Genomic DNA, 25356 nt, shown 5'->3' on the forward strand with positions numbered 1-25356 from the left:
AGAGGGGTATGTGGGGGACAGGGACATGGGGTGTGGGGCTGGGTTGCATGGAAGCATGTGGGGGGGATCGGATATGGGTCGGGGGGACAGGGGTGTTGAGCTGGAGTAGCCTTGGGGAGTCTGGGAGTGGGGCAGAGATCTTCGGGATGGGATGTGGCAGGCGGCAGGACCCTGGGGGTGTGGTACGGTGGGGCAGGGGTTTTGGGGGTGTGGGTGGAAGGAGATGGGGGCAGGGGGCTGAGATGTGGGGCACTGTGAGCAGACGGTATGAGGCAGGGGTGTGGCAGAGGAGGGCAGAATGAGACAGCGATAGAGGGCTGTGGTGTGGGATGAGGGACAGGGATAAGGGTTTGTGAGGGTGATGGGGAGCAGGGGGTGAGGGTGAGGACTCTGAGGGTGTAGTTTTGAGGAGGTGGGGTGTATGGGTCGTGGGTGTTTTCTGAGGATGTGTGGTGGATGGGGCAGAGAGCTCTGCCGACATGGGTCTGAGTGTAGAAGAGACAGGGACTTATGGGGCAATGATAYGGAGGGGGCTGGGAGGACAAGTAAAGGAGGAACTGGCCTGGGATCTTAGGGTGCTGGTGAGGGGCACTATCAGGGTCTGAGGCTGGAAGGAGGGGGAAGCAGGAGGCTTAGGATAATCCTTTGGTGGAGGGGGGGGAGAGAGGTTCCTGGCGAGGAAGGATTCGAGAGCCTCGTGGGAACTCCAGTGTTGCTGGGAGCCCTTGTCTGGGGCTAGGCTTTGCTTTGCTGCCAGAGTGCCTCACCCCACGGAGGGCAGGTTGGCTTTGCAGTGACTCATGGCTGGAAGGGAGAGTTTTGAAGGGCCGCAGAGGAAAAGAGAGACTAGGGTCTGATGGTGGGAGGTGCAGGWTGCCTGGTTCTGGACCAGCAACGTGGGTTTGTGAATTAGGCTGGGAGATCTGTAATGATGTATCTCCATATTCTGCTCCATATGKCAGGGAAAGCTGCTGCAACTTTCCTTGAAGTCTCAGATAAAAGATGTTTACTTTCTCTGCCTCGCCTTTTCCAGCTCTAAAGTGGGGGTAGCGCTGCTTTTATTATACAGTGAACCTAAAGGACTTGAAAGCTCTATACAGAGATCACATTGCTCCCTTGTGAGATGTGGTTCTCTGAGGTGAACTTCTACAAGCTCCACTTCTCAGCACTGGACRCGATGGCTAGTGCTGCAGATGCTCATAGCTGAATGTAAAAAGGTGGTACCTGCTTTGCCAGCTGGATTGGTTGCTTAATAAATGYATAAAGTGTTTGTAAAATCCTAGGTGAAAGGTAAAAGAACACACAGAAGTAGGTGACAGGACATGTAAATGAGATACCTAATATTCTTTMCCCTCCTCTTTCCCTCCTTCATGTTATTCTACCAACCTGTTGTATTTTTTCCTTCCTTATTAGCTGGCTCCAAGCTCTATTATTATTGTACACAAGGATCCTATCGTTATGTTGAACTGTTTCTCCCCAGGCGAGCTTTGACCTTCCCTTTTCATGTGCTCAGAAGGGCTTCTGTCCTTGCAGTACTTCAAAGAGTTTGTGTGGATTGCCCCTTCTGCGGATGATGTTTCACTGCCCTATTTGCTTGTGATCAGAAGGATTCAAACCTATTCACAGAAACCAATGATATAAGGCTAAAAACGTGCTTATGAGATGGGTCTGTTTTAGTGTCCCTGGTTTATGGATGGAAAATCAAGGCACAGAGAGGCTAAGCAGCTGAAGGTGCAGCTTGTCATTGGAGCAGTGGAGAATACTAACCCTGCATAACAATTCAGCGTTTGCCTTTCCTAAAGCATCTGTCTRTCATTGATTGTATTGTATCTAGTAACTGCATTGCCTCAAACAGCCTCCCAGTATGACTTATCTCCTCAAGTCAGCTTTGGCAATCTTTCCTTTTGACCAGTTGTCCTGGGAGGCCTTGTACGTGCTAGTGAACGTAGCGCTTGGGGGAAGGAATTGGTCTGCTGAGCCCGCGTGTGTTGGGAGAGCTCCTGTGAAAGGGGTCGCGCGTTCCCTGTGCTTGGGCAGTGGTGAGCAGACTTCTGAGGTGCTGTCGGGTCTGGGCRATGTGCTAATCCAGAGGGATCCGAGTGCGGAAAGAGGATGCAGCTGCAGTTGTCCTTGTAGGTTCAAGCCCCTTGTCCAAGAGAGCCCGTTCGCAGCAGTGATCTTGCTCCGTGGCTCAGCTCTGGGAGAGGCTGGGCTGCAGTATGCCAGCCTCTCCCTTTTCCCTAGGCGTCTGGACTGCTGCCAGATGGCAGTGACTGTGGGTCATACCTGGATTTTGAACCAGTGACCCTGGTAAGAAACAGTCTTGCTCCTGTGTTGATTCCTCTTTGCTGTCAGTCAGGAACATGTTTGTATCAGTACTGAACTGTGAATTTTCCGGGTGACTTACTATGTGTCAACTTAAAATAAGCAAGGGAGCTTTCAGGAGGGGTCTGCTGGCAGGTTCCTTCCATGCCCTGCTGCACTGSTGCAAGTGCTGCCTTGTGCAGAACGATGATGGGACATGCCCTGGCACTGAGCTGTGAGCAGGGCAAGGTTAGCTGGCAAGTTAGTTGTAATTCTCAGATCTCTGGCAGCAGGAGCAAGCTATCCTGGAGTGTGTGATGGGAGCAAGTTCAGCCTGTGATTTGTGCACTTCTGATGCGTGATTCATGTGCTCGTTGACAATGTCAACATTACACTTTGTTACTAAACCTGAGATGGCTTTTATTGCTGGTGGAGATGAGAAAGCCTGCTCCTGATGTGCCGGTGGAAGTGTAATGAGTTTATTATTGCTCCCTGACAGGGAGATTAATGAAGAAACTTTGTCTTGGGCATTTAGAAAAACTACTTTCCATTTTGGGAAAGGGGATGAGAAACTTGCTGTAGCTATAGCATCCTGCCTTGAGAGTGAATTGCTGTGTGTGGTTTTATGGCATCGCTAAAGCGGAGCGCTGGGCGTTGGACCCGTGCTCCTCTGCTCGCTTGGTGACCTTTGTGTAGATTTGCCTGTGTGCAGAGCTGCTTGCATCTCAGCTTCCCTGCCCTTAAAGTGAAGGTAATTTTCTTCAAGAGGGACTGTGGGGTTTTGTTGTTGTTRTTTCATATTGCTGACTGTAAAGAGGAAGATGCTCCACTGGAAGGGGCTGTGGTTATGTCAGTTGGTTCGTGCTCATGCCCTCCCCTTGATGTACSTGGGGGACTGCTCAACTGCGTGGGAAATGCCATCTGCACTCGCCCTAATAGTCAGCCCAGGAGCACGAGGAGTTCAGGCTTTGGCTTCTGGAGCAACGGATCTGCATTCTCGTTATCGTCGTGCTGCTCTGAGCAGCCGTAGCTCGCGGTGTAACGTCAGACCGAGGAGGTGCGGGAAGTAATGCCGTGCTTGATGGGATTCAGCCCTTGCCCTGAAATTGCAAGCTTGCCTTGCTGAGCTGCCCTGTTCTTGCTCAGAGGCCGGTGATGCTGCATTTRTTCGCAAGCGCTTGGCTGCTGTGTGCGTTGTCTCGTGTTGAAAGATGTTGTGATGTGAAACGGAGCTTTTCCATTGGTATGGGAGGAGCAGTGAAGTCTGTGTAATATCAGGGAGGGTACATGGGTTCAAGTAGCATCATGTTTGCAGCATCTTTGTTTAATATGTTAGTCCAGTTAGTCTGCATAACTGTGCCTAAAAATAGAACATATTTTCTCCAAGTCCTCTAGTTTGAAGTCTCATAAGCTTCCCCCCACACCCCAAGCACTGGTCTCCTGTGCTTGAAATTARTACAATGCTATTTGCAAAGTTATCGGGGAAACCAGCAGGAGTGAATTCTCTGTCGAATCGTTAAATTTCACCCGTTCAAGAGGGAAGTTAAAATTGGAGTAACTTTCTTGCAGCCTCTTGAAGATGGTTTAAGTATGTGAAGTAAACAAATAACCTTACAGCCATAATAGACCTTTTCGATGAGATCTATGCATTAGCATTGGCGTAACACGCTGTCGTAAAAGTCCAGCTTAGTCAGCCTCTAATTGCGGAGGATATAAAGTAAAGATAATGTTCTAATGAGGACCTCCCAGCTCAGAGGCTGAGTAGGGGATGCAGCCATCTCCTCTGGGACATCTGGAAGTAGCTCTGACTCCCAATCTGTAAAAGCAGTGAAAGCCTCCAGAATGTGGTTGCGATCACATGCAGACTCCGTCTGCCTTTCTCTGCACAACACAAGGGGAGTTACCCCAGCATATGGTTTCAGCATGCTGTAGAGGGAGTGTGTGTTTAAATTTCAGAGCTGTAGCTGGATCCGTCCCAGTTCTTCAGCAGCATAAATATCTGGCCTTCAGCACAGCAGTGGAAATTCATGTTGTGTTCTCTTGCAGATTACTTCGATTTTCAGCTCTCCATGCTGACATGGTAACTAAACGGTGGCTTTTACCAACAGGCAGACGGGGACAGCTGCTCCAGAGAGGTAACCCTTCCCTTCCACGTGCATGCAATCTATCAGAACACTTAACCTATTTATTCCTTTAGACATTTGGGATAGGGAAGAGCATGTGAAGTGCAGCTTGCTTTTAGCAAGTTTCACTCATGTCTACACACTTAGACTTTCTTAAATCTCCTAAATTAAATTTGATCCTTTGTTTTTGTTCAGCTTCTGAATATAATCTTTACAGTGCTGCTTAGGGGTTTGCTCTAAGTATTGTGGTCTAGTCCTGTTTCTCTTTGCAGACTGTTACCTTTTGAAGAATAGCAAATAAATATTTCATTATTTCACTATGATTTTTTACAATTGAAATTGCCTCTTCTAGGCTGGGGAGGGCAGCTGAAATAATGAACCATACTTAGGTAAATAATTGTCTAACAACCTGGGGACACAATCTGACAGCGATATCTATGTCATCTAATGTTATGCAACTGCCTAACACAGACAGAAACCAGCCAGGTTATTACAGAGCTGAAACACTGTTTTTGAGGACATGGTAAATGTGTGCTCAGGGGCCCGTTGTCCTGCCATAGGTCTCTGAGATGATGCTTGAAATTCTTCACTCTTTAACTACAGTGCAGTCATGTTGCACCCAAACGCTTCATGTAGCTTGTAACRGTTCCTGTTGCTGTGTGTAGGGGGTTGATTTGCTTTTGCTGCAACCCGCATCTGAGGTATTTGGCTGGACAGAGATGTGTTTTTCTGCATAAAATGCGAGTCTTCCAAAGTTTGTGCAACCATTCTGCTGTCTCTGTTCTGGCATTTTAGACATGAACTTCCAAGGATCTGTGCAGTGTGTGGAAAGGGTTTTGTAATGAGCCACATTTGTTGATCAGAAGAGCATTGTTGTGCAGAATTGCTTACTGATGTTAAGTGGTCCCCTTCTCCCCAGTGTTGACAAATCGGTATTTTTGTACAGCACATTTAGTTTTTCGGAGAATGTATCATCTGTGGCTCTTGAATTATGAACTAGGAATCTGCAAACGTTCTTAGAAGTGGAGGGAGTAGCACAACAAGCGATTCTTATATTCCTTCATGCAGTGGGACCTGACATGCAAACGACTGCAGTTGAGTAAGATGATGTTACAGTGCTTAGGGCTGAAAGATCATTTGCTCTCAGAAGCTGTGGCCTCGTGTGTTTGAACCAGGGAGTTCTGGAGGGGTTTGTTTAGTTGGTGATTTGTACCGACTTCCCTGCTTTATAGCAGGAACAGTTGCATTTGCTGATAGCCACGTTTTGTCAAGCTGTATAGCTGGTTCCTGAACCACTCAACCCACTTTTCRAAAAATGTCACTGTTCAGATGTGTGCTATTGGTTATTGTCGCAGTAGTCTCTCCAACTCTGAGGAGGTCAGGACAAGCAGAAGGGATTTTCATAGTGAATATTAGGAAGATTCTTCTGTAGAAGAACTGCTTTTTTTTATTCTATACCATGAAATGCACCTACATTAGCAGAATACTTTGCAAGTTACTTTGCTAAAGCAGGATTTAGCATAGTGGCAGATAGAAAGTGGCACATAGAACGTGCCACTATTAAGCCTTTTGGTCAGGGGGACTGCGCAATGCCTCTTCCCCAACATAAATGATTTTAGATGTCATTCAGTGGAGCCCTGCTCAATTGCAAGAGGGGTACAGAGCAGAACTGACTCAAGATACGGCATAGTTTCAAGATAACTTCTTGAAATACTCTAAACTTCCCAACTGTAATCACAGCATCTGGAAAACCCTCTGTCCTTTAAGACCTTGCCAAAAGTTTTTGAATAGTCTGAGGTCATTTAGGTCAGATCTTTCAAACTGGCTTTCTAAAGGGCTCCAAAGTACACACATGTGTTAGGGTGCTTCCTGCAGCACGGTCACTAAAGGCAGCATGTATGTTGGTGCCCTGGGGATCTCCTTGCACAGGTCCCACTCAAAGGGGCCGGTTTTGCGGCAGCTGTGGTTTGGAGAGGAATCCTGACCAAGAGGAGGTGGTAGGATTAAAGCATAGGCCAGAAATCATAATGTTTTTTGTGGTGCTGGATCAAGCTGGAGCACGTCTTTCTGAGGCTTGTGGATAGCATCAGCCAGATAATGTCTATGTTAGCAAGAAACATTGCTCTAATGCTTCATTGCCTGATTTGCCCTGAACTGGGAACTGGAACTCTAAATAGCAAAAGCCAGAATGTGCAAGTTGAACTCCACAATGGAGATGTGGGATGGAGACAGGAAGCGATCCCGGTGATTTAAAAGGGCAAATGCATTTTCCTGCTTGAACAGATAGGGAAGCATTTTTTGATGGTCTGTTAAGACAAACTTTACTTTGAAACAAATTAAATGGTGATGAAGTTCTCATTAGGAAAATGTTTTTCAGGCCTAAGAGTGGGCAGGTGAGGCACGTTCAAAATAATCACAGTTCAGTGTGGTCACCTCAGTGTTGGAAACCTAAATTCAAATTCTTATCCTGCCTGCAGTTCTAGAAACTTTTTTTCTTTTTTCTTTTCTTTTTTTTTTTTAAATTGAAGTCTCAATTTTATCTTAATACAAATCTGGAATATTTCCAAAAATGCCCAGGTCCACTTTTCCCTTTTAAGTTGATTATATGGATTTCACTATAGCTGTTGGACCTTGAAAGCTGTTAACCACATGAGGACTGGCAGTCAGGCATTCATGTGCAGCAAATTTAGAGTCTCCTATGTGCATGTGGGTAGGTGTTGTTATGTTGTGTGACTTATGGACAGTGAGCTCTATAGAGGCTGATAGCAAGCATGGGCTTGAGGTTGGAGCTTGGTAGGTCTGCTGAACCTCCACCAGCTTGCCGTATCAGGAAGCAATAGTGTTACTGACTTCTTTGTACCCTTGCTTCTCTTCCTGTAAACTCTAGATTATGCCAAAGACATGAGGATGTTGTGAATGGTGCTAATGCTTTGCTCAAGTATTTTGGTTTCCAGAGGCTGAGGCAGAAATCCAAATGGTCAGGAGCATACACTTAAGATCTTCTAATTGCTGGAGATGTCCTGGCAGGATCATGCTGACAAACTCCAGTTTGTATTGCTGTTGAAAATGTGGGGAAACTATGCTCTTCCAGTTGGCTTTTACTGTATGAATGTGGCCAAAAATAGTAAGGAAACATCATTCTCCAGTTCCCTAAGAGGATGTTGAACTAGTTTGTGTAACAAAGTTATTTTAACGCTCTCAGGAGTTTTTTGTAAGAAGACAGATGCACTCAAAACTCTGATTTGCTCTTTTTTTTCCCTGCTCTGTGGTTGAAATGGAGATGAGGTGAACATGCTGATTTGTTCTAACATTTTCAGTGTATATGTTCCCAGGCCCTGCTGAATCATCTGAACTTGTGCCTGCTGTAATTACTCAATGTCAGCTGTGTCCTGGGATCAGAGCTGAATGGTTAGTGCCCAGGATATTTTGCTAGGATCTACAAAACTAGTAGCACTCTTCTGGAARTCCAAGAGAAAGCACAGGAAAACTTACAGGCTGGTGGACTTTTTCTGGTTAGCACATGGGATCTAAAATCCGAGATGCTGCAAAGAGGAGGAGGTGTGCTACTGTTTCTTGTGGGTAGTTTCCTGGATCTGGGAGAACTGGCAGCCTAGCAAGAAGTCTTACCAGCCTGCTGAGTGTTTGGTCCCAGACCACCAGCTGTATGCACGTGCTTACAATTTGGAGTTAGCTGTGGATGCATTGACCTACTGCTGATAGGAGTTGCACAGGAACTGGTCATAGGAAACTTGTTTTTATTCTGCTGTTTTGGAACAGTCAGGGCTCCTAGGTTCCATTTCCAACTTTTACCTTCTCCAGTCGCTTCCCTGTGAATCTGATTGCCCTGTCTGAAGCACAGGTGATGCTCGCTGATGTCCCAGTGACACTGAGACTTAAAGAAGAACTAAAACACGTTCTGGTGTAAGCAGTGGTGCAGAAAGGCAGTGTCATTCGCTGCTGCCCAGCCTTCCTGCAAATTAAGTGCTGTAACTGGAGTTTGCGATGACAGCTAGCCTGTCAGCTTGTTYTGCTTGCTACTTTCTTGGTTTTCCATTTAAATGGTGCTTTGAGCCTGTAACACCTGGTACCCACTGTCTGCCGTGGGTAATGTTGTTGCTGTTCTCRCAAGCTCCTTCCTCCGTCAGCCCTGTTCTATAATTACTGATGTTCCTGAAACCAGATCTTTCCACGTGGCCTGCTGAGGTCCTTGAGGACAAGGGGTCTGTAAGCAAACAAGCGCCTTGGGATAATGCACGGCAGGGCTTCAGAGTTTCAGAAAGCATCAGTTTATAGCAGGTTACTGAGTTCTCTGAGCCACCAACCTCCCTTTCCTTCAGGATGTCAGAAGAAGGAGTAATGGTTCCCAGAAGGCTCCTCTGGCATTTCCAGGGGAGAAGCAGGGAATTGAAAATTAGAACTTGTGGAGCASCAGCTGAGGCCTATACAGCCCTGCAGATGCGTGCAGCACAAATACAAAACACTGTACTGGGGCACTGGGTATGCATGGGGGGACAAGATCGGGACAGAAGCGTGTGGAGAAAGTCCTCTGCTGATGGTAACCATCTCTGCAGCTCTGAGCAAGCTGCTTCATGTTTCTCCCTCAGCACTGTTGTAAAGGTTGTGCACAAAGTTTGAAGTGCTGTTCCCAAAGCCTTCATGGCAGCCAACCTAAACGAGCTAGGCCAGGCCCTTGTGTTGCCTGCAGAGCTTAGGAGGTAATGAGAAGACARCAGATTGCCTTTTTGACCTGCTGCCTGAAGTGTTTGGTCTGTACGTGGTGTGGAACAAGTTTGTTTTGTGAAACTGGTAAGCCAGGGAGCAGATGTTGCATGGAGGTTGTCTGTCTTGCTGAAAGCAGTTTGATGTTCTGTCTGCCTGCTCTGTAGGCAGAAGAGCTTGCAGGCAGCCCTGAGGAATTGGTGGGCCAGAGAGGAATATATTGCCTAATGTCATGAGATGGGTCAGGCAGCCGCTGCCGTGCCCTGGCATGATGTGGGGATGGTCCTTTCTCACTGCTGGAATTAATGATCTTCTCAAATAGCACCACTTCTGTTCAATTTCCAATGCTAAGATGCCCTGATGGTGTCACCTTTCAGGTTCCTGCTTGTTTCTTGGCTGTGGTCCTTGTTCCAGTGAGTCAGAGACACACACCCCTCTCCTGCCCCTGTGTGCTGGGAGCTGCCCCGAGTTGACAGCAAAGCACAAATATCGGTCAGCAATTTCGAGAATGAGACTGGCCGATTTAATTGCTGAAAGTAATCCTGGAAACACCATGTACGGGAGTGTGCAGAGGGACAAGACTGTCACGAGCAGTGTGTTGTGCTGGCCCGGGGGCAGGAAGGTGAGCCTTGCGGAGCATGACCGTGAGCAAGTGTCAAAATCCGTAACACGGGAATGAAGAATGACGCTGGGTACTAATGTGTTCCTCTACATTTCCAAAACATGCTCTCTCTGTTGGCTCATGCAGCAAGGAAAGGATCAGGAAGGAAGCAGTGTAAAACCTTTTTTTTTTTTTTTTTTTTTTTGGATAAAGGAGGAAATAGAGGCGTGGGGGTTGACAGGAATTGCTGAAGGTCGTGAAGCAGGACTTCAGATAACTTACGGCTGCTCAGCTCTTTACTGCGTGCCCTGCTGTTACCTCTTTTGTAACAGAGCTGCAGAGCTCAGCTCATTAGGGGCTGAAGAGGATACAGAGTCCCTTTGCTGGAAAGAGGGGAAGATGTGTAGGGATGATTCATGTTGARGCATTAACCTTCTCCTAATAGGTACCAACTCGAGATTTTGCAGCACCTCAAATGCTTGTTTGGYGCCTCTGCAGCAAGGTATGTCTTTAGCTCCTGAAACATGGACTGCAGAAGGACAGCCCAACAGAGACTCCTTTTTCGTAATCTTGTGGGTCTGAGTTGGGTTGATTGCCCAAAGACTGATTTGCAGCTGTTTCTGTGATGCCTCTTGCTTTCCAAAGAAACCCAGCAGAAGGGAGAGAGCAGCAAGTTCCTTTTGGAGCAAAACATGGTGACTTGTTTTTTGGGACAGAGTCAATTGTGGTACAAAAAGAGAATTCAGTGAGGTTTTGTAACTTTTAAACCTCTTTTTTTTTTTTTCCTCTGCGTCCAGGAAGCGGATGAGTTAAAACATATGGTAGATGTGTGATTCATTTTGGCAAGCCTGACTGCTCAAGGCAAGCAAGGGAATCTCCTGTACCTCTCTATCACATGTTTGTGAGCAATTAGTAGCAATGTGATAATAGCAGCTCAGGCAGCGCCCTGCTTCTTAGATGGCTGAGCTCATCCTTTGTGAAAAGCAGATGCAAACCTGTCACGAAGCAGCGTTGTGGGGAAGGTCAAGGGAACTGAGAGTGCTCGTGGCTGAGCGGTGCCTTTGCAGACTTAGTGACCCATGAGTGCTGTGGCAGGTGATGCCCTGGATTTTCCTGGAAGAGGCACACGGTACYGTGTGGACTTGCTTTGTAGTGAATCATGTGTTTAGTTTACAGCAAGAAAGCACCGTCTCTGCCTGGGGATGCCAAGGAGCGTACGTAATGTCCGAGCTGCATCTAGGCTCTGGAGGGACCTCGGCTTCTCCTCCTTTGCTGCCAAGTAAAGCCTCCATGCCACTATTAGTAATAAGGACCTGCAAGCAGGCTAAACTTCTACAGTGGCTAAACTCGATGTACAGATTAGACAACTGCAGCCTTTTTCAGGTGTCTGTTCACTTGTTTTTAAATCAATCAACTTTCACAAGGTGGGGAAATTTAGGTGATGAAGCCCCCAGACGTGGGCTGGTGTGTGGAGCTCACCGTGCAATGTCTGAATAGATCCTTTAAGGGGAAAATCTGGCCCTACGTGTCCGTGCTGGCTAGAGCTGTATGCTGGGACTGCTCTTCCTTGCTGGCTTTGGTGGCTGCCTGTGGTTTATTGCTGTGTGAAGTCTGCCTCGTGGCCAAGATTTCTGAGTGCAGGAGGAAGCACATGGGAAGTAAGTGCTGCTGAGATCTCATTAGCTAATGAGGAGGTGTGCTGATCTTTCAAGAATGACAACAACAAAAAACAACATATTTTCAGTTTTTGCCTATCCTGTTTTTTGCATTTAGTTACCTTTCCTGTATTGCAGCATCTGCTTAGCTGTTCCTTGGCTTTTATTAGTAGTGGCTGATATGTAGGAGGGGGAATAGAGACAAGTACTTGATCAGCAGATACTGGAAAAAAGTGACTCAACCTAAGGGACATCTGCAAATACTGGCTAACGAGTTGTGATTAATTTTTTTTAAGGATTCAGTTCAGCTTTTGTGTGGATTCAGTATGTCAGAGAAAACTGATGTGCAGAGGGTTGAGTTCTCCTCTAACCCCTTCGAAAAGGATTAGTTTCTGTTGGCCTTAAATATGGCTAAGGCATTTTTATTCATCTGGACAAAAGTTAATTCAGAAATGCTCCCRTGGTAAATTGCCTTTCTTTCCTGATTCCTGGTGCAATAAGTCAAGGAACCAGAGCTTTGAGTGGAGCAGCTTGGTGAGTTTTGTCCCTTGGGAGGTTTAGGCCTTTTTTTGGCACGTTGTTTTGCTTGGAAATCCCCATCTTGTAGGGAGGAATCTTGCATYGTGACACTCCAGGGTATGATGGGGATTTGACTGGGAGCTGCCTCCAACTCCCATCTGTATTAATATATTAGAAACAAATGTATGCTCTCCTGAAGGGAGACAGGGGAGTCATCTCTCCACCCCAATGAGCATCTGAAATTAACTTCTTGCCTGAGCTTGCCACCAGTGAAACTACACTTGTTTTAAAGATGAGGTCCCTCTAATTATGAGTACTTCCTTGCTCTTATTTTATAGCTTTGGGGCTGCCAGCACCCTGGTGTCTGTGCGGAAATGCACGTCCCTTTCTTGTGACACGTTGCTCAATGTGCAGTATTTTAATACTGGTGAGAAACCCGGCTTCCCCGTCACATCATCGTGCCTCCCCTCCTACACTCAGACCGCGAGGAGTGGGCACTTCCTCRCTGGCTTGTCAGCTTCTGCTATCTCTGAACTGAGCTTCGAGGTTTAAATGCTGATCAACTGGGAAGAGTTTTAGACCGTAGTGTGTGAGCTGCGGGTTACTAAACGCTGGGATGGAGGCTTGGATGTTGCTCAGCTCCAGAGAAATWCTGCCATTCGTTTCAGTGGATCCATACGTCACCTTGGGGCTGAAGATGTGTCTAACTTGTAATTTTTTTGCAAGCCTCGGCATGCTGGCGCTGTGTGCGCACTGCGCTGACAGCTGCTTTCTCCTCCGTTGTGCATATTCTCCCCTTTTCCCCCCCCCTTTTCTTTCCCTATCCTTTTTCCCCATTGTGCCATGTCCCTGCCCCCGTTCCTGCTCAGCCGAGAGATCTTCAGCCCGGCGTAGACGCCTGCTCCTGGTTTTAGCAAAGAGAAACCTGTTGCCTGCGCTGTTTGCAGCGTGGGAGCTACAGGCAAAGCGCTGCGGCCAGCAGGCTTCTGCCCAAACCCGGAGCCTCGCTCAGCCCCCAGCCAACACACCGACCCTCTGACGGCTGCAGGCTGTTACGCTGGAGCATGGTGTCTCGTCCAGGGTTGCGGAAGCTCGTCTGAACTGGGATTGAGGCAAGGACAGAGCAAGTCACGAGATGCTTGCCCTCCGGCTTGTTCCCATCCTGTGGGAAGAGGAAAGGAAACAGATTTGCCTGATTTCTCTGGAGAAGCTTAAGGAGGAATTCACAGCCCCTTGTCCTTTTTTCCATCCTCTCTTTCCATCGCTGTGCTGTGACAGCTGCTGAGTGGAAAAAGGGGGTGGGTACGCCGGGCAGGAATCTGTCCTTCTCCCTGCAGCTCGAAGCCTTGCGTGCTGTGCACCAGCGGGTGGCATTTTTGGCAAGGGGAGGAGACCTAGTTATTCTTCCTCTTGCTCTGCCCAGGATGACCAGCTCACAAGGGAAAAGAGGAGGTTGTGTGTGCTGTGGGGTGGAGCAGAGAGGTGGCACATCTCCTTCGGTACTCACTTCTGTTTCTGTGTAATCCTGTGCAAACAGTTGCAGTCTCCAAGTGCTCATCTTTGCTCTTCTGGAGGAGTCAAGCTGGTAGGAGGGAATCTCCCTGGTGCCTGGGGTGGAGTGAAGCATCCTGAAGGCTGGCGTGGTTGTTCACTCTCTGTGCACTTCCCTTCTGCACCTGCCGGAAGAATCCAGTGCTTAAACAACACAAAAAAAAAMCCGAGCTGTTTTCGCCTGTTCTAATCAAGTTGACACTGACGTGTTCTCTACACTGCACTTAATACTCTGGCCGAAACCTTGSTGAATGTAAGGCCTTGAAATCTCTGCACGCGGCGCGTTTTTGCTGCCATGCCAGTGCCCCAAGTCCTGGAGCGGAGGGTGGAGGATCTGCCCCTCTCTGCCGGCAGTGCAGGGCCGTGCTGAGCCGGCTCGCTCCACGCCGGGGTGCACGGGCATGGCCTGTGTCCTGCCTTTCATCCTGGCTGCCGCTGCCTGGCCTTTCATCTACCGAATGCAGGGGGTACAGGCTCCCTTGTGAAATTAATCCCTTTTTATCCCCCCTTCTCTCTCCATCCCTGTTGTTTGTAAAACAAGGGAAACAGCTAACGAAAAGGCAGGTGTGCAAACAGTTCTCAGCTCCCCTTTGACCAGGCCCCTGTACTCTTGGCCTGCAAGATGATATTAAAACAATAAATTCAGATCTTTCTGGTAACAGCTTTTATCTCTCTGGCTCTCCAGCCGCTCTTGAAGGGTGGGATCTGAATCCCTGTTCTCCCCCCGAGGCCTGCATTTACATGGGGAACCTCTGCTGGAGCCCCAGCTCCAGCGTCGCTCTTTGAGTGCATTTAGCCCTCTGCTTTTCCCATCTCCCTCTCAGGGCTGTGTGTTCGTCTCGAGCCAGACTGGCTCTGAGCAAAGGCTTGGGGTTGCTTTGATGGTTTTCAGGGAGTGAGCTGCATGTCACAGACTCCAGCTGCCACCCCAGAAATACACAGCGCTGAGTAGACCGCAAAGGCCAGCTGATGGTCTGAGGCTCCCAACTGTGCCCGTGCAGGCGTGCAGCCCAATTGCTGTGGCTGGAACAGCAGAGAGCAAACCAGGAGAGCCCAGCAGGTAACCCAGGCTGTCCCCGCATCACTGCTCCCRGCATAAGTAAAGTGCAGCTGGTTCAGCCTTGCTGAGCACACCTTTTGTGGTGCTAAAACTCATTTATCACCCTCGCACAGGGATTTGGCTGGTGCTGTGTAGGCCTAAGCAGGGCCGGCCCGTTTGCAGATGGGGCCAGGCTAGTGTTCTCTCCGGCTTGCAGGCAAGGCCGTGCCGCCGCGAGCCCCAGCCCTGCGCGCCGCCGCGGGGGACGGCGTGCCAGCGGGGCAGCTGGGGGAATGTGCCGGTTGTATTCCAACAGCAACTGTGACGCTGAGGAGGCTTCGTGGAGGGCTGCGTCTGCACTGGGTTTAAAATAAGTGGCCTGTGCTTACCTTTTCTGATGGATACCAGAGACAAAGGAGAGCTAATAAGCTGAATAAGGTGATGCTGGATGTGTTTTCCACCGTAGACTGTTTTCTTCTGCCACAGACTTCCCCCRTTAACTGCTGTTCTAGGCAAAAGCGTTTTCCTGATGTTTGTGCGTTCATTTATGTAGCCTTTAAAAAGAAAGATTCAGCTCATTACACTCCATCTCCGATGAATAGGCTTTCCTGCGTGTGTGCCATGTCCCACCGAGCGGGGTGTGTGAGAGGAGGCCAAGGATAACACAGCCCTTGAATGGTCCCTCAGTGCTCTTGGGGAGGCACTGAAAGGGAGCGCTCCGCGCTTGTTTAAGCGCACGCACTGCTCTGCCTGTCTGCCTGCTCCTGCCGTAAAGGAAAACAGGGCAATTAGACTTTCCAGTTGCCTGGAACGTACTTTTCCCAACTTCTTGAAATAAAGCTGCATATGGTCTTTTTTGCAAATCTAATGCCCTAGTGTAGAGGGGAAAAGTAAAGTGCCTTTGCCCCCAGCAGACCCAGGCTGTGGGGTGGCCCCAGCTCCTGGAGATGACTTGGAGCCTGGCTTTGCCCTGTGTTTACATTCAACCTTTTGTTTGCTAGTTTTGTCCTCTGCTTTGGAACCATCTGTTGCTTGCTTGGTCTTGCAGGGAGCGCTGACCTTGCTCTGCACCGAGGACTCTCCAGCAAGCCCAAGGAGCTGGCTGTGGCCCAAGTCCGAAATGCTGGGTTGGGGTTCTGCTGAGGGAGGAAAACAAGACCAGGGAGTTGTGGGTCACTGCCAGCTCCTAGCAGAAGCCTCCCAGAAACTGCAGCAAACCCCATGCCATAATGTGGCCTTGGGCACGAGCAGCAGAGTTCTCTGTGCCAGCAACATGTAGGTTTGTCCTCAGCAACTGGTGACAAAAGTTGAGCAAGGGGAAGAGGTCCTTTTTGATCCCTCGCTACCGTTCCCAAGCAGCAGCAAATGTCAGTGTCCATGCGAACGGCTACCCGAGGCTCCCGGGGGAGGCTGCGCCAGGCCGGCTGCAGCCCTGCTTGCGGAAAGCGTGCCCTTGCGGGGTGGTCGTGCTCGAGCCTGCGCTCCGATCCTCTCCTTGCAGAGCCCCTCCGTGGGCTCCGCGCTGGTTGCGGCGCAGGTGATGCATGCATGGCCTGAGTTTTTTTGTGGGCTGTTTGGGATGGACTAAAAAAAAAAACAAGGAGAGGAAGCGTGGGGGGGTGGGGGGAGAGGCTGAGGCTGTTGCTGGTCCTCCCACAGGAAATGCGGGATTAAGACACTGGCTGGATTGTACAGCCTGTCGCGATCACACTGCTAGACCCCGTGGCTCAACCCAGCCCCGCAGCTGTGTGCAGCAACAGGAACGCGTTTCACTGAGCGGCTCTTGGCAGAGGAACCGGGGCCAGTTACAACACGATGAATAAAAATAAACACAGACGCTGCAACTGGGAGCGCTGTAACTGGAAGGAGTGTGAATGCCGCGGAGCACGGGGGCTGGCAGGAAGCGATCGCTCTCGCGGCTAGCTCGCGCGGCAGCTTGGAGCTTTTGGCCGCCGTGTGCTGCTGCACTGAGCCTGGCTTTCCCGGCATCTCCTTGCCGCGGGCCTGGAGCCCCTGCACCCTCCTCGGCTGCTCTCCTCGTGCCGTCGTCTGTGAGTCCAAGCTCTGTCTTGGGTCGGTGGGGATGGAGGGTGAAGCTGTTTGTACCTTAACCTTTCCTGGGGGACAGGACGAGTTGTGTCCTTGGGGATTCCCGTTTGCTGACCGTGGTGGGTAAACGCAGCCTTGGCGTCAGAGGCAGATGCGTGAAATTAAGTGGTTGGATGCAGCCTCTCGTGTTTCAGACACTGGCCTCTGTCCTGTCGCTGACTCTTCACCTGGCCTTAGGCAAGGTCTGGGATGGGGCTTCACTGCTTCTCGCACAGTGCTGGTGGTGCCAACTCTCCCTCGTGTGCCAGGAGCCTTGGGGAGATGCTAAGGTGCCCGGACTGATGATGATCCTGCGTTCACCTTCAGCCAAGGCCTYCTCTGCCTGCAGCCTGTGAAGTTTAGAAACAGCAGTATGTTGGCTCTGCCAAACGCCCAGCCTGAGATACTGCCTTGACATCCCAGAGCATAACCATTACCAGCTTGGGGACATTGCCCAGGGCAGTGCTTCTGCTGTGGTGTGCGTGGTACCTGTGAGCTGGGGAGCCCTGGGTTCCCACGTCTCTGGGCAGAAGCCCAGGCATCTCCTTGGACTGATCTGTGGTCTGGGCTCTATGCTGGGGTTTAAACATGATCCCAGCGAGGATTTGCTTACTGCAAATTAAGTCCTGCAGAGTGTTTATGCCAGAGTGAAGTGATCTTTAAAAGGCCCTGAGGCCTTCTTGGCTTCCTGAATAAGGAGCAAAACCAGAGCAGGGCTAACATGGTTATGCACTGCTCTGCTCTCCCCTCCACTGCTGCCGAGGTATTTCCATGGGGCGTTTAGAGCTGACCCTGCGTCTCCTCTCTTCCTCACAGGCTAGCAGGAACAGCCTGGTAGGGTCCATCTCGGATAGATGCAGATGATGCCAGAGCTATGACAGGGATTGCAGTCTTGGCACTGAGGGGTGATCAATTATGGAACAACTACAGGAGGAAGTACCTGAGATCAAGGAGGAGGAGGAGGAAGAGGAAGAGGCAGTGATGGTGGCAAGTGGAGCCTCAGATCCAAGTGGAGGACCAGATAGCTCGCTGCCTTCAAGCAGCTACACAGGTGAGTGGCATGGACCCAGCAGTGCCCCATGGGTCCATGGGCCCCAGGATGTTGGGGAGGAGGGGGCAACAGGGCAGCTTTGCCAAGCAGGACTGGCTGCAGTGGCAGAAACTCCAGTCTCCTGACTGGAGACACCGATAGGCAGGAGCAAATACCTACTCCTGCAATAGTTAACTTCAAGCTACAACAGAACCACGGCACGAGCTCATCTTCCCTGGGAGCATCAGGTGCTAGCTGCAGCCACGTCTTCTGGGCAGCACGTTCAGCTGAGAAGTGCAGAAGACCTACGTATGAATGGAGTTTGGCTTACTTTAATCTCTTCCTTTTTGTGAAATAATTCATTAAGAGCCAAGTTGTGAGAAGGCTTATTTCTTCTGCAGTGAGAAGGCGACTCACTGCACAGTCATTGGGAGTCTATCTCCCAAAGGGTTGGGAGATAGAAATGGAAAGGGCAGATGGGTAATGTTATGTCCCAGATTGTGCGTGTCAGAAGGGGAAGGATTTCCAGGGTGCCTGAGAACGTTCCCCTGGTCGGCTTCTCTAAGTCTTCAGTGCAAAATGATTGTAGGAGCTGGGAGAGGAAGTTTTGTTGCTGCTAATGAGCCTTCTCCAGAGCCCTGGGCAATCCAGCTCAACCACTCCATGCCAGAGGCCTGCCRGCTGGGAATTATAAAATTCACTGGTTGGGTTTCACTGCCGAAACAGGAATGCCAAAAGGAAGAAACGGACATTGATGTGGAGCCTCTTAGCTGCTGGGAGCGCTCTTGGCTTTGTGCATGGCATCAGCCTGTAACCAGCGCCTAATCTCAGGAGTTAACTGTCCAAATGCAGTGCCCGTGACAGGCTGGAACGGTGCTGGCAATTCCTCGTCAGCCCTACTGCTGGAGGAGTTAGATGCAAACTGTACTTGTGGCTGTTACCCAAGACGACGTTTCTCTTTACATGTTCACAGACCTTTCACAGAGCTCCTCTCCCTCCCTGTCGGACCAACTGCAGATGGGCTGCGAGGAGGCGGCTTCAGGAATGCTGAACGTAGAATGCAGGGTCTGCGGAGACAAAGCCTCGGGGTTTCACTACGGCGTGCATGCCTGCGAGGGCTGTAAGGTAGGCTTGCCCTGGGAAGCGTTTGGTTCAGCAGTGCCAAGCAGAGGTTAAACGCCAGGGAGCACAACTCCTCTTCAGGCAAGTAGTTCTACAGCCAAGCAGGGATGCAGAGTTAAGTGACTGTAAAAAAATCACTTGCAATCTGTCCTGAGAGCATGAAGAGTACAGACAGGCACATAAATACTGTCCTGGGAGAGGAAGCTGAGATGCTAATAGCTAGAATCTTACCCCACTGTGCTTTACTTTGTAAGCAAATCCTTCTATCCCCACGAGGATCCTTGCTTTGCTTTTAAAGATGCTTTCTGGCCATTCTGTGCTGCAGATCAGCAGTGAGCTGTGTGTTTATCCCCCTGGGATAGCTGGCTGCCGCTTGGATGTGCCTCTGAAATTCTTTCCCCCACAGTAGATGCCAGCAGGACTGTGTTAGCCGGCCTCGGTCCTGCCAGACATTCCTGCAAGCTRGGACAGGCTTGCTGCCTGCAGCTTGTTCCTCCATCCCTCCCTGCTGGATATGTGTAGTATCACACACACAGTTCTGCAGCGCCAGACCCAGGGGCTGCGATTCCTCCTTTGCAGCCCCCTTCTACCACCACCTGGGCTCTTCTTGTGGCAGAGGCTCTGCTTGTGTCAAAGATAGAGTGGAAGCTGAGAGGGCCCTGCTCCACCTCTCTCCATCCTCCCCACACAACTGAACCTCCACGAGGCTCCCGCAAGTAGTAAGTTAGTGTGGTCCTGAACCACAGCTGCTAACACTGCTCTTCTCCTGTCTCCGTGCTCTGCACCCGGCTCTGTGCCRCCTCCCTGCAGGGTTTCTTCCGCCGGACAATCCGCATGAAGCTGGAGTATGAGAAGTGTGAGCGAAGCTGCAAGATTCAGAAGAAGAACCGGAACAAATGCCAGTATTGCCGCTTCCAAAAATGCCTCTCGTTGGGCATGTCACATAATGGTGAGYGTCCACAGGTCTGGCCAGCTGGGTGCCACATGCCACAGGGCCATCTACCATGTGAGCCCAGAGCAGAGCAGTGTTTGCTCTAGAGGATTCACATGAGGGATGCTGTGTGCAGTTTGCTTTATCTCTTGGCTTTGTTCTTGCTGGAGAATCCTGTTCTTTCAAACCCAGTGCTCTGAGCCTTTGACTATTCAACTCTTTCCTCCATTCCAGAGTGGGCCCGTCCTTTTGGAAGGAGGTGTCCCAGTCATTGGCTATGAAGCCAAGTGTTTTATTGCCACTGGTTTCTGCCTTGCAGACTGGCTCTAGGCCCATGGCTTCCACCTATGGATTGACCCAGCAGGAGCTAGACATACAGATTGCTCTTCTGTCCTGTGATTTTTAAACTTTAGGCATAACCATCTTGTTCCTGGCCTAGCCAAGATGTTTATCTGAGAAGCAGGGCTTGTGGGAGAACCCAAATCAGTGGTAATGAGAGTTTTAGTGTGAGGTTGTGTTGACAAGGGTAGCAATAAAAGCTGGTCTATAAAGGTGTCGATGCTGGAGGAACTGGAGCCTGGAGGGGTGTTGTATAGTGTCATTGCAGGTGTTCACCAACAGACCTATGCCTTTGGTGGCAGAGCAGACCCCTGCCTCCCTGGAGATGACTCTTGGGGTGCTTCCAGGTCTCCCTGACTGACTGGTTTTGATCCCTCACAGCGATCCGCTTTGGCCGCATGCCGGAGGCGGAGAAGAGGAAGCTGGTGGCGGGGCTGACAGCGAGTGAGATCAGCTGCCAGAACCCGCAGGTGGCCGACCTGAAAGCTTTCTCCAAGCACATCTATAATGCCTACCTGAAAAACTTCAACATGACCAAAAAGAAGGCGAGAGGTATCTTGACTGGGAAGGCCAGCAGCACCCCAGTAAGTTCTCTCCCCAGGGCAGTCAGGGCTGGTCACAACCAATGYGGGGGGCTATTCTCTTGGAGATGCCCAACATCTCTGTTCTGCTGTAACTATTTGACATGCACCAGTTGCCAACTGCAGCCAGAAGGGTCATATAAGCTCTGCCCCTTGCTGGGAAAATTCCTGTTGCTTTGCTGACTTCCACTGTTGGACTGTTGAACTGCACTGTTGTGGGTGCAGATTGATTGGGGTGAGCCCCAATGGGGAGAGGACAGCAAAAGTACATCAAGGACAGTCAGACAAGTGCAAGTGTCCTTGATAGTGCTGGTGACTCGAGTCCCCGTGGCTGGTTTCTAACAGCTTGCTTCTCTTTCAAGCAGCCTTTTGTGATCCATGACATGGACACCTTGTGGCAGGCAGAAAAGGGACTGGTGTGGAAACAGCTAGTGAACGGGATTCCCCCCTACAAGGAGATTGGGGTCCACGTCTTCTACCGCTGCCAGTGCACCTCAGTGGAGACTGTGCGGGAGCTCACTGAATTTGCCAAGAGCATTCCCAGCTTTGTAGGCCTCTACTTGAATGACCAAGTGACTCTGCTTAAGTACGGGGTGCATGAGGCCATCTTTGCCATGCTGGCCTCTATCATGAACAAGGATGGGCTCTTGGTGGCTAATGGGAATGGGTTCGTGACCCGTGAGTTCCTGCGTAGCCTGCGCAAGCCCTTCAACGAGATCATGGAGCCCAAATTTGAGTTTGCTGTGAAGTTCAATGCRCTGGAGCTGGATGACAGTGACCTGTCTCTGTTTGTGGCTGCCATTATCCTGTGTGGAGGTGAGTGGGTGCTCTTAGTTGCTTGAGCATCAGGAAAAATCTTTCCTTACATGGGTGGGGTGGGGTTGGAGTGGGGTGGTTGGTCTGCAGCTGACCTGTGGTTYGGCAGGTGATTTACTGGCTCAGATGAGACCAGGAGTATCTTAGGGGGRCAAGAGAAGGACTGAACAGTTTGAAACCAAAGCTTCACTGTGGTGGTGACACCTAGGAAGCTTGGACCAAGAACAAGGAGCAGAGATTTGGCATCCGCTTCCTCTTACGCTGCTGTGGGATGTGTTTTCTGAGGACAAACATTTCCCSCCTTGTCTAGTTGACCAGCTTAGAGTGATGGTGGGTGGGTTACAGTGCCCATCTCCATTTCTCTGGGAGCAGTGTGTGCTGCTACATTGCCTCTCCCCTTCCACAGACCGCCCTGGCCTGATGAACGTGAAGCAGGTGGAGGAGATACAAGACAACATCCTCCGAGCGCTGGAGTTTCAGCTGCATACCAACCACCCAGATGCTCAATACCTCTTCCCTAAGCTGCTGCAGAAGATGGCCGACCTGCGGCAACTGGTGACGGAGCACGCCCAGCTGGTGCAGAAGATCAAGAAGACAGAGACGGAGACATCTCTGCACCCGCTTCTGCAGGAGATCTACAAGGACATGTACTAAGGACCTGTTATTTATGAGAGATCGAAGCCATGGATTCCCAGTAAGACTCTGTACAAAAACAAAGAAAACTCTTACCCATGTCTTCCGTTTCTTCTGCTGGAAACTCTTTTCTACGTGTTGCTGACATACGGTACATAGGGCAAGATGCCGKAAGATTTTGCAGCCACCACCTGGTAGGCCAGGGCTTCCGTTAACACACACTAACGAATTTACAAAGGCAAATCATAAGCTACTGTTTCCGTTACTGCAGCCCTGCTCTTCAGCTGCTCCCCAGTGCCTCTGGAGCAGCCAGCTGGTTTACAGGCCACGGATGGTAGGGTTCCCGTGGCAGCCCGGGAATGGTGGGGGCCATGCGCTGGTTGTTAGGAGACCAGAGCGTGATGTGGTTATCCAGCAGGGCCAGCAACAGCACTTACAGCGTATCTTTATTTTGTTTTTGTATTGCACTCTGAAGACTTAGTCCTGAGCTGTGAAGTCTAGGACAGTGTAGTGAAAGGAAGTTTCTCTTTTTCTCCAAAGAAAAGGGAAARTATTTGAAGACGGGTACTGCTGTTCTAGCAGAAGAGACCCTCAGCTGCAGCCCCCCTTGCTGTACGGTGTATTCATATCTCCAGTAATAATCATGCGATCTCTTGTCTTTCACGAGCGACGGGCGGGAGCCCTCGTCAGTGTGTGAGCACGCGCTGCGTGGCCCCTGGTCCTGGTACCTCCGTGTCGGAGGAGGTCTGCTCCTGGCACCTCCCCGGTGTGACTGGGAGCGATGGGAGGGAAAGGGCTTGGCGGAAGCGCTTGCTGCCCCAGGCCCTTCTGAGCAGACGTGAGCTGCCGAAAGCCCTGAGGTCTGTGCAGGGCTAGCAGCAGGCCAGGGGCTGGCCAGGGTTGGAGGATTCGATGTCACAGGCTGCAGTTTTCCCTGCAGCTCCCTTCCCTAGCCAGGGCTCCTGGGGTTTTGCAGTGCAGCCAGTGGTGTGGTCAGAAGAGGCTTCCTGGCAGCATGGGGCAATGGGCTGGTGCTGTCCTCCCTGCTAGTGCCAGAGCAARCAAAAGCCATCCGGCAGCACCAGCATGAAGGGGCTGCTCTTTCCCTGGGAGAGTCACGGCCAGCTCACGCTGGCTCTAGGCAGAGCCCCTGATGCTGAAGAGGCTTTTGCTGGCCCCTCAGAAGCGCCTGTTCCCGGGCTGAGCACCTGCTGCAGCAGGGCACGGTCGCCTCTCGCTGCAGCATGCCGCAGGGGACGTGGCAGCCCTGGCCCGGTGGGCGCCGCAGGAGAGATCAGATCTGGCAATCCCACGCTTTCCAGGCTGGTGCTGCAGCAGAGCAGCCCTGCGAGCGCTGAACAGCAGCGTTAGGGAGAGCGGGAGACCCGAACTGCAGCAGGCCAGCCTGGTATCGCGCCCAGCGTGGCCTCTGACTTGTCTGCTAACTGCCCTGCCTCGGTTTCCCCCTCTGTGAAAGGGAGCCGGATTGGCACCCACCCTCCCCCTCCTAGCAGCAACCTGAGGATTAATTTGAACATTCATTGCAAAGAGCTGTAAAACATAGTATAAAAGCAAAGGATTTGTAAAGGGGGAGGRAGCGGTGAGATGGTCACAAAACCAGGGACCTCCTGGCCCGTGGAGCGTGGCRGCGTTGAAGCTTCGGGGTCTGCCCGAACCCCTTGCCCAGCGCGGCGCTGAGACTTTTCCCTCGCCACCTTAGCAGCGGTAGCGAAAGGCCTGCGGTGCTGCAGGYGCCCGGATGGGGAGCCCCGCGCCGGGAGTCTGCATCGCCCTTGCTCTCGGAGAGAAGACGGAGCCGGGGACGGGTCGAGGCCTCTCCCTGGATGGCAGCGTGTGACCTGAGAAGCAGCATTTACCCACCTGCAGCTTGTGRTCCTGGGTGTCCCGAGCAGCCTTATTAAAGTACAGATAATCCCCAGGGGSCTCGTGGGATTTAATTAGTCGTTTTGATTTTATTTTTTGCTCCTCTTCAGGGTAGCGGATTTCCCTGGTGCAATAATTCCTTTAAAAGCCCAAGGGGGAAGGGTGCTCGGTTTCCCCTCCGCGTTACGGGACTGGCTGCTCCCACGGCGTCCCCCAAAACCCGCCCGCAGGCAGAGCGGCTCTGCGCCCGCCCTGCTGCTGCTGCTGGCCCCGCGCCGAGCCTGGGGCCACGGCTCCGGCTCCTTGCCGTGCCTCGGKTTCCCCACGCTCTATCCCAAAGGGCCCCTTTCCCTTCCCTGGCTCGYGGGGGTGCAGGGAAGCCCTCTACGTTGCTAAAGCACTTTGACGTCCTCCCGTGGAAGGAAGCGGAGGGGGGTGCATGCAGGACCCGGTCACGGATTTGTCCTTTCCTGAGCCCCCCRGCGGCCCCTGCTCAGCACCGGCCCCGGGGCCACAGGACTCGCGGTTTCAYCGCCCGAGGAACTTTTTGCTTTTCCCCTCTCCTGACAGCATAACCACCCTCAAATCCAAATGTCTATTTTTGCTAGAAGTACAAACCTCCAAGCGTTTTTAATAATATAAATAGCATTAACAGACTGACTTAACTTTAAATAAATCTGAACTAAATATTTAAGAACCTTTTAGGTGCTCTCCCAACCTTTCTTTGAGGGGTTTCTCCTGGCCCGGGCTGCCCGTGGCGGGGGTTTGCAGCAGAAGCAATGGGAAGTGCTCTGATCTCCCAGGTCTTGGTTGCCGGTGTCGCTTCTCTCCCTGCGTTTGCCATCAAGCCTAAAGGCAACGAGAACCGGTCATAAGCACGAGCTCAGCCTTGGAGCCGAGCGCTTCCTCCCCAAACATCTTTGCCACGGCTCTTGCTTCAGGGGGTGAAGCTGGGCAACAACCTGAGCCCCTCGGGGTGCACCGATAGCCACTGCGTCCTGCCGGCGGGCCGGGATGGGGCCAGGCGTCTGGGCAGAGGATGGCGAGAGGGTAAAACCCTCCTTGCCCAGGGGCTGAGTTTGCATTTCGGATCGGYCCCTCTGCTAGCTCGGAGGAGAGGCAGGCACCCGGCAGCGAGCTGCCAGGCGTCTCCTCCRTTTGGGGATCAGGAGAGGGTCCGTGTCGCTCAGGCTGGGGGGAAGGAGAGCTCGGACACGGCCCGCGGGCCGGAAGAGCTGCGGCAAGCAAGCTCGGGGCCTCCGCTGCTGAGCCAGGCAAGCCGAGCCGGGGCTCCGCATCTCCGAACCCTGCCTCCATGCTTGGCCCTGTCTAAACACCCAGAAATTTGCAGGAAACAATTGCAAATCCTCCAGCTTTTTTTTTTTTTTTTTTTTTTTTTTTTTTTTTTTTTTTTTTTTTTT

The 25356-nt window shown here is 51.1% G+C and overlaps 1 protein-coding gene across 3 annotated transcripts; it reads left to right on the plus strand.

Moving 5' to 3' along the window:
- Positions 1 to 4261: 4261 nt before the first annotated feature.
- PPARD (peroxisome proliferator activated receptor delta) lies at positions 4262 to 22714 on the plus strand. 3 transcript variants are annotated; one of them, XM_085302229.1, is made up of 7 exons: positions 4262 to 4439; positions 17416 to 17650; positions 18603 to 18754; positions 19562 to 19700; positions 20403 to 20605; positions 20965 to 21418; positions 21825 to 22714. In XM_085302229.1, exons 2-7 carry the CDS (start codon positions 17515 to 17517, stop codon positions 22070 to 22072), a joined length of 1332 nt encoding a protein of 443 aa, XP_085158355.1. In that variant the 5' UTR covers positions 4262 to 4439; positions 17416 to 17514; the 3' UTR covers positions 22073 to 22714. The 3 variants fall into 3 exon arrangements, with proteins under 3 accessions (XP_085158355.1, XP_085158357.1, XP_085158356.1); XM_085302231.1 differs by having other exon boundaries at positions 4263 to 4439; positions 20968 to 21418; XM_085302230.1 differs by lacking the exon at positions 4262 to 4439 and adding an exon at positions 16186 to 16562.
- The last annotated feature ends 2642 nt before the right edge of the window (positions 22715 to 25356 follow it).

Source organism: Rhea americana, unplaced genomic scaffold (genome assembly GCF_003343005.1).
Source record: "Rhea americana isolate MKP2758 unplaced genomic scaffold, rheAme1 scaffold_189, whole genome shotgun sequence".
In the NCBI taxonomy this organism is placed as follows: domain Eukaryota; kingdom Metazoa; phylum Chordata; class Aves; order Rheiformes; family Rheidae; genus Rhea; species Rhea americana.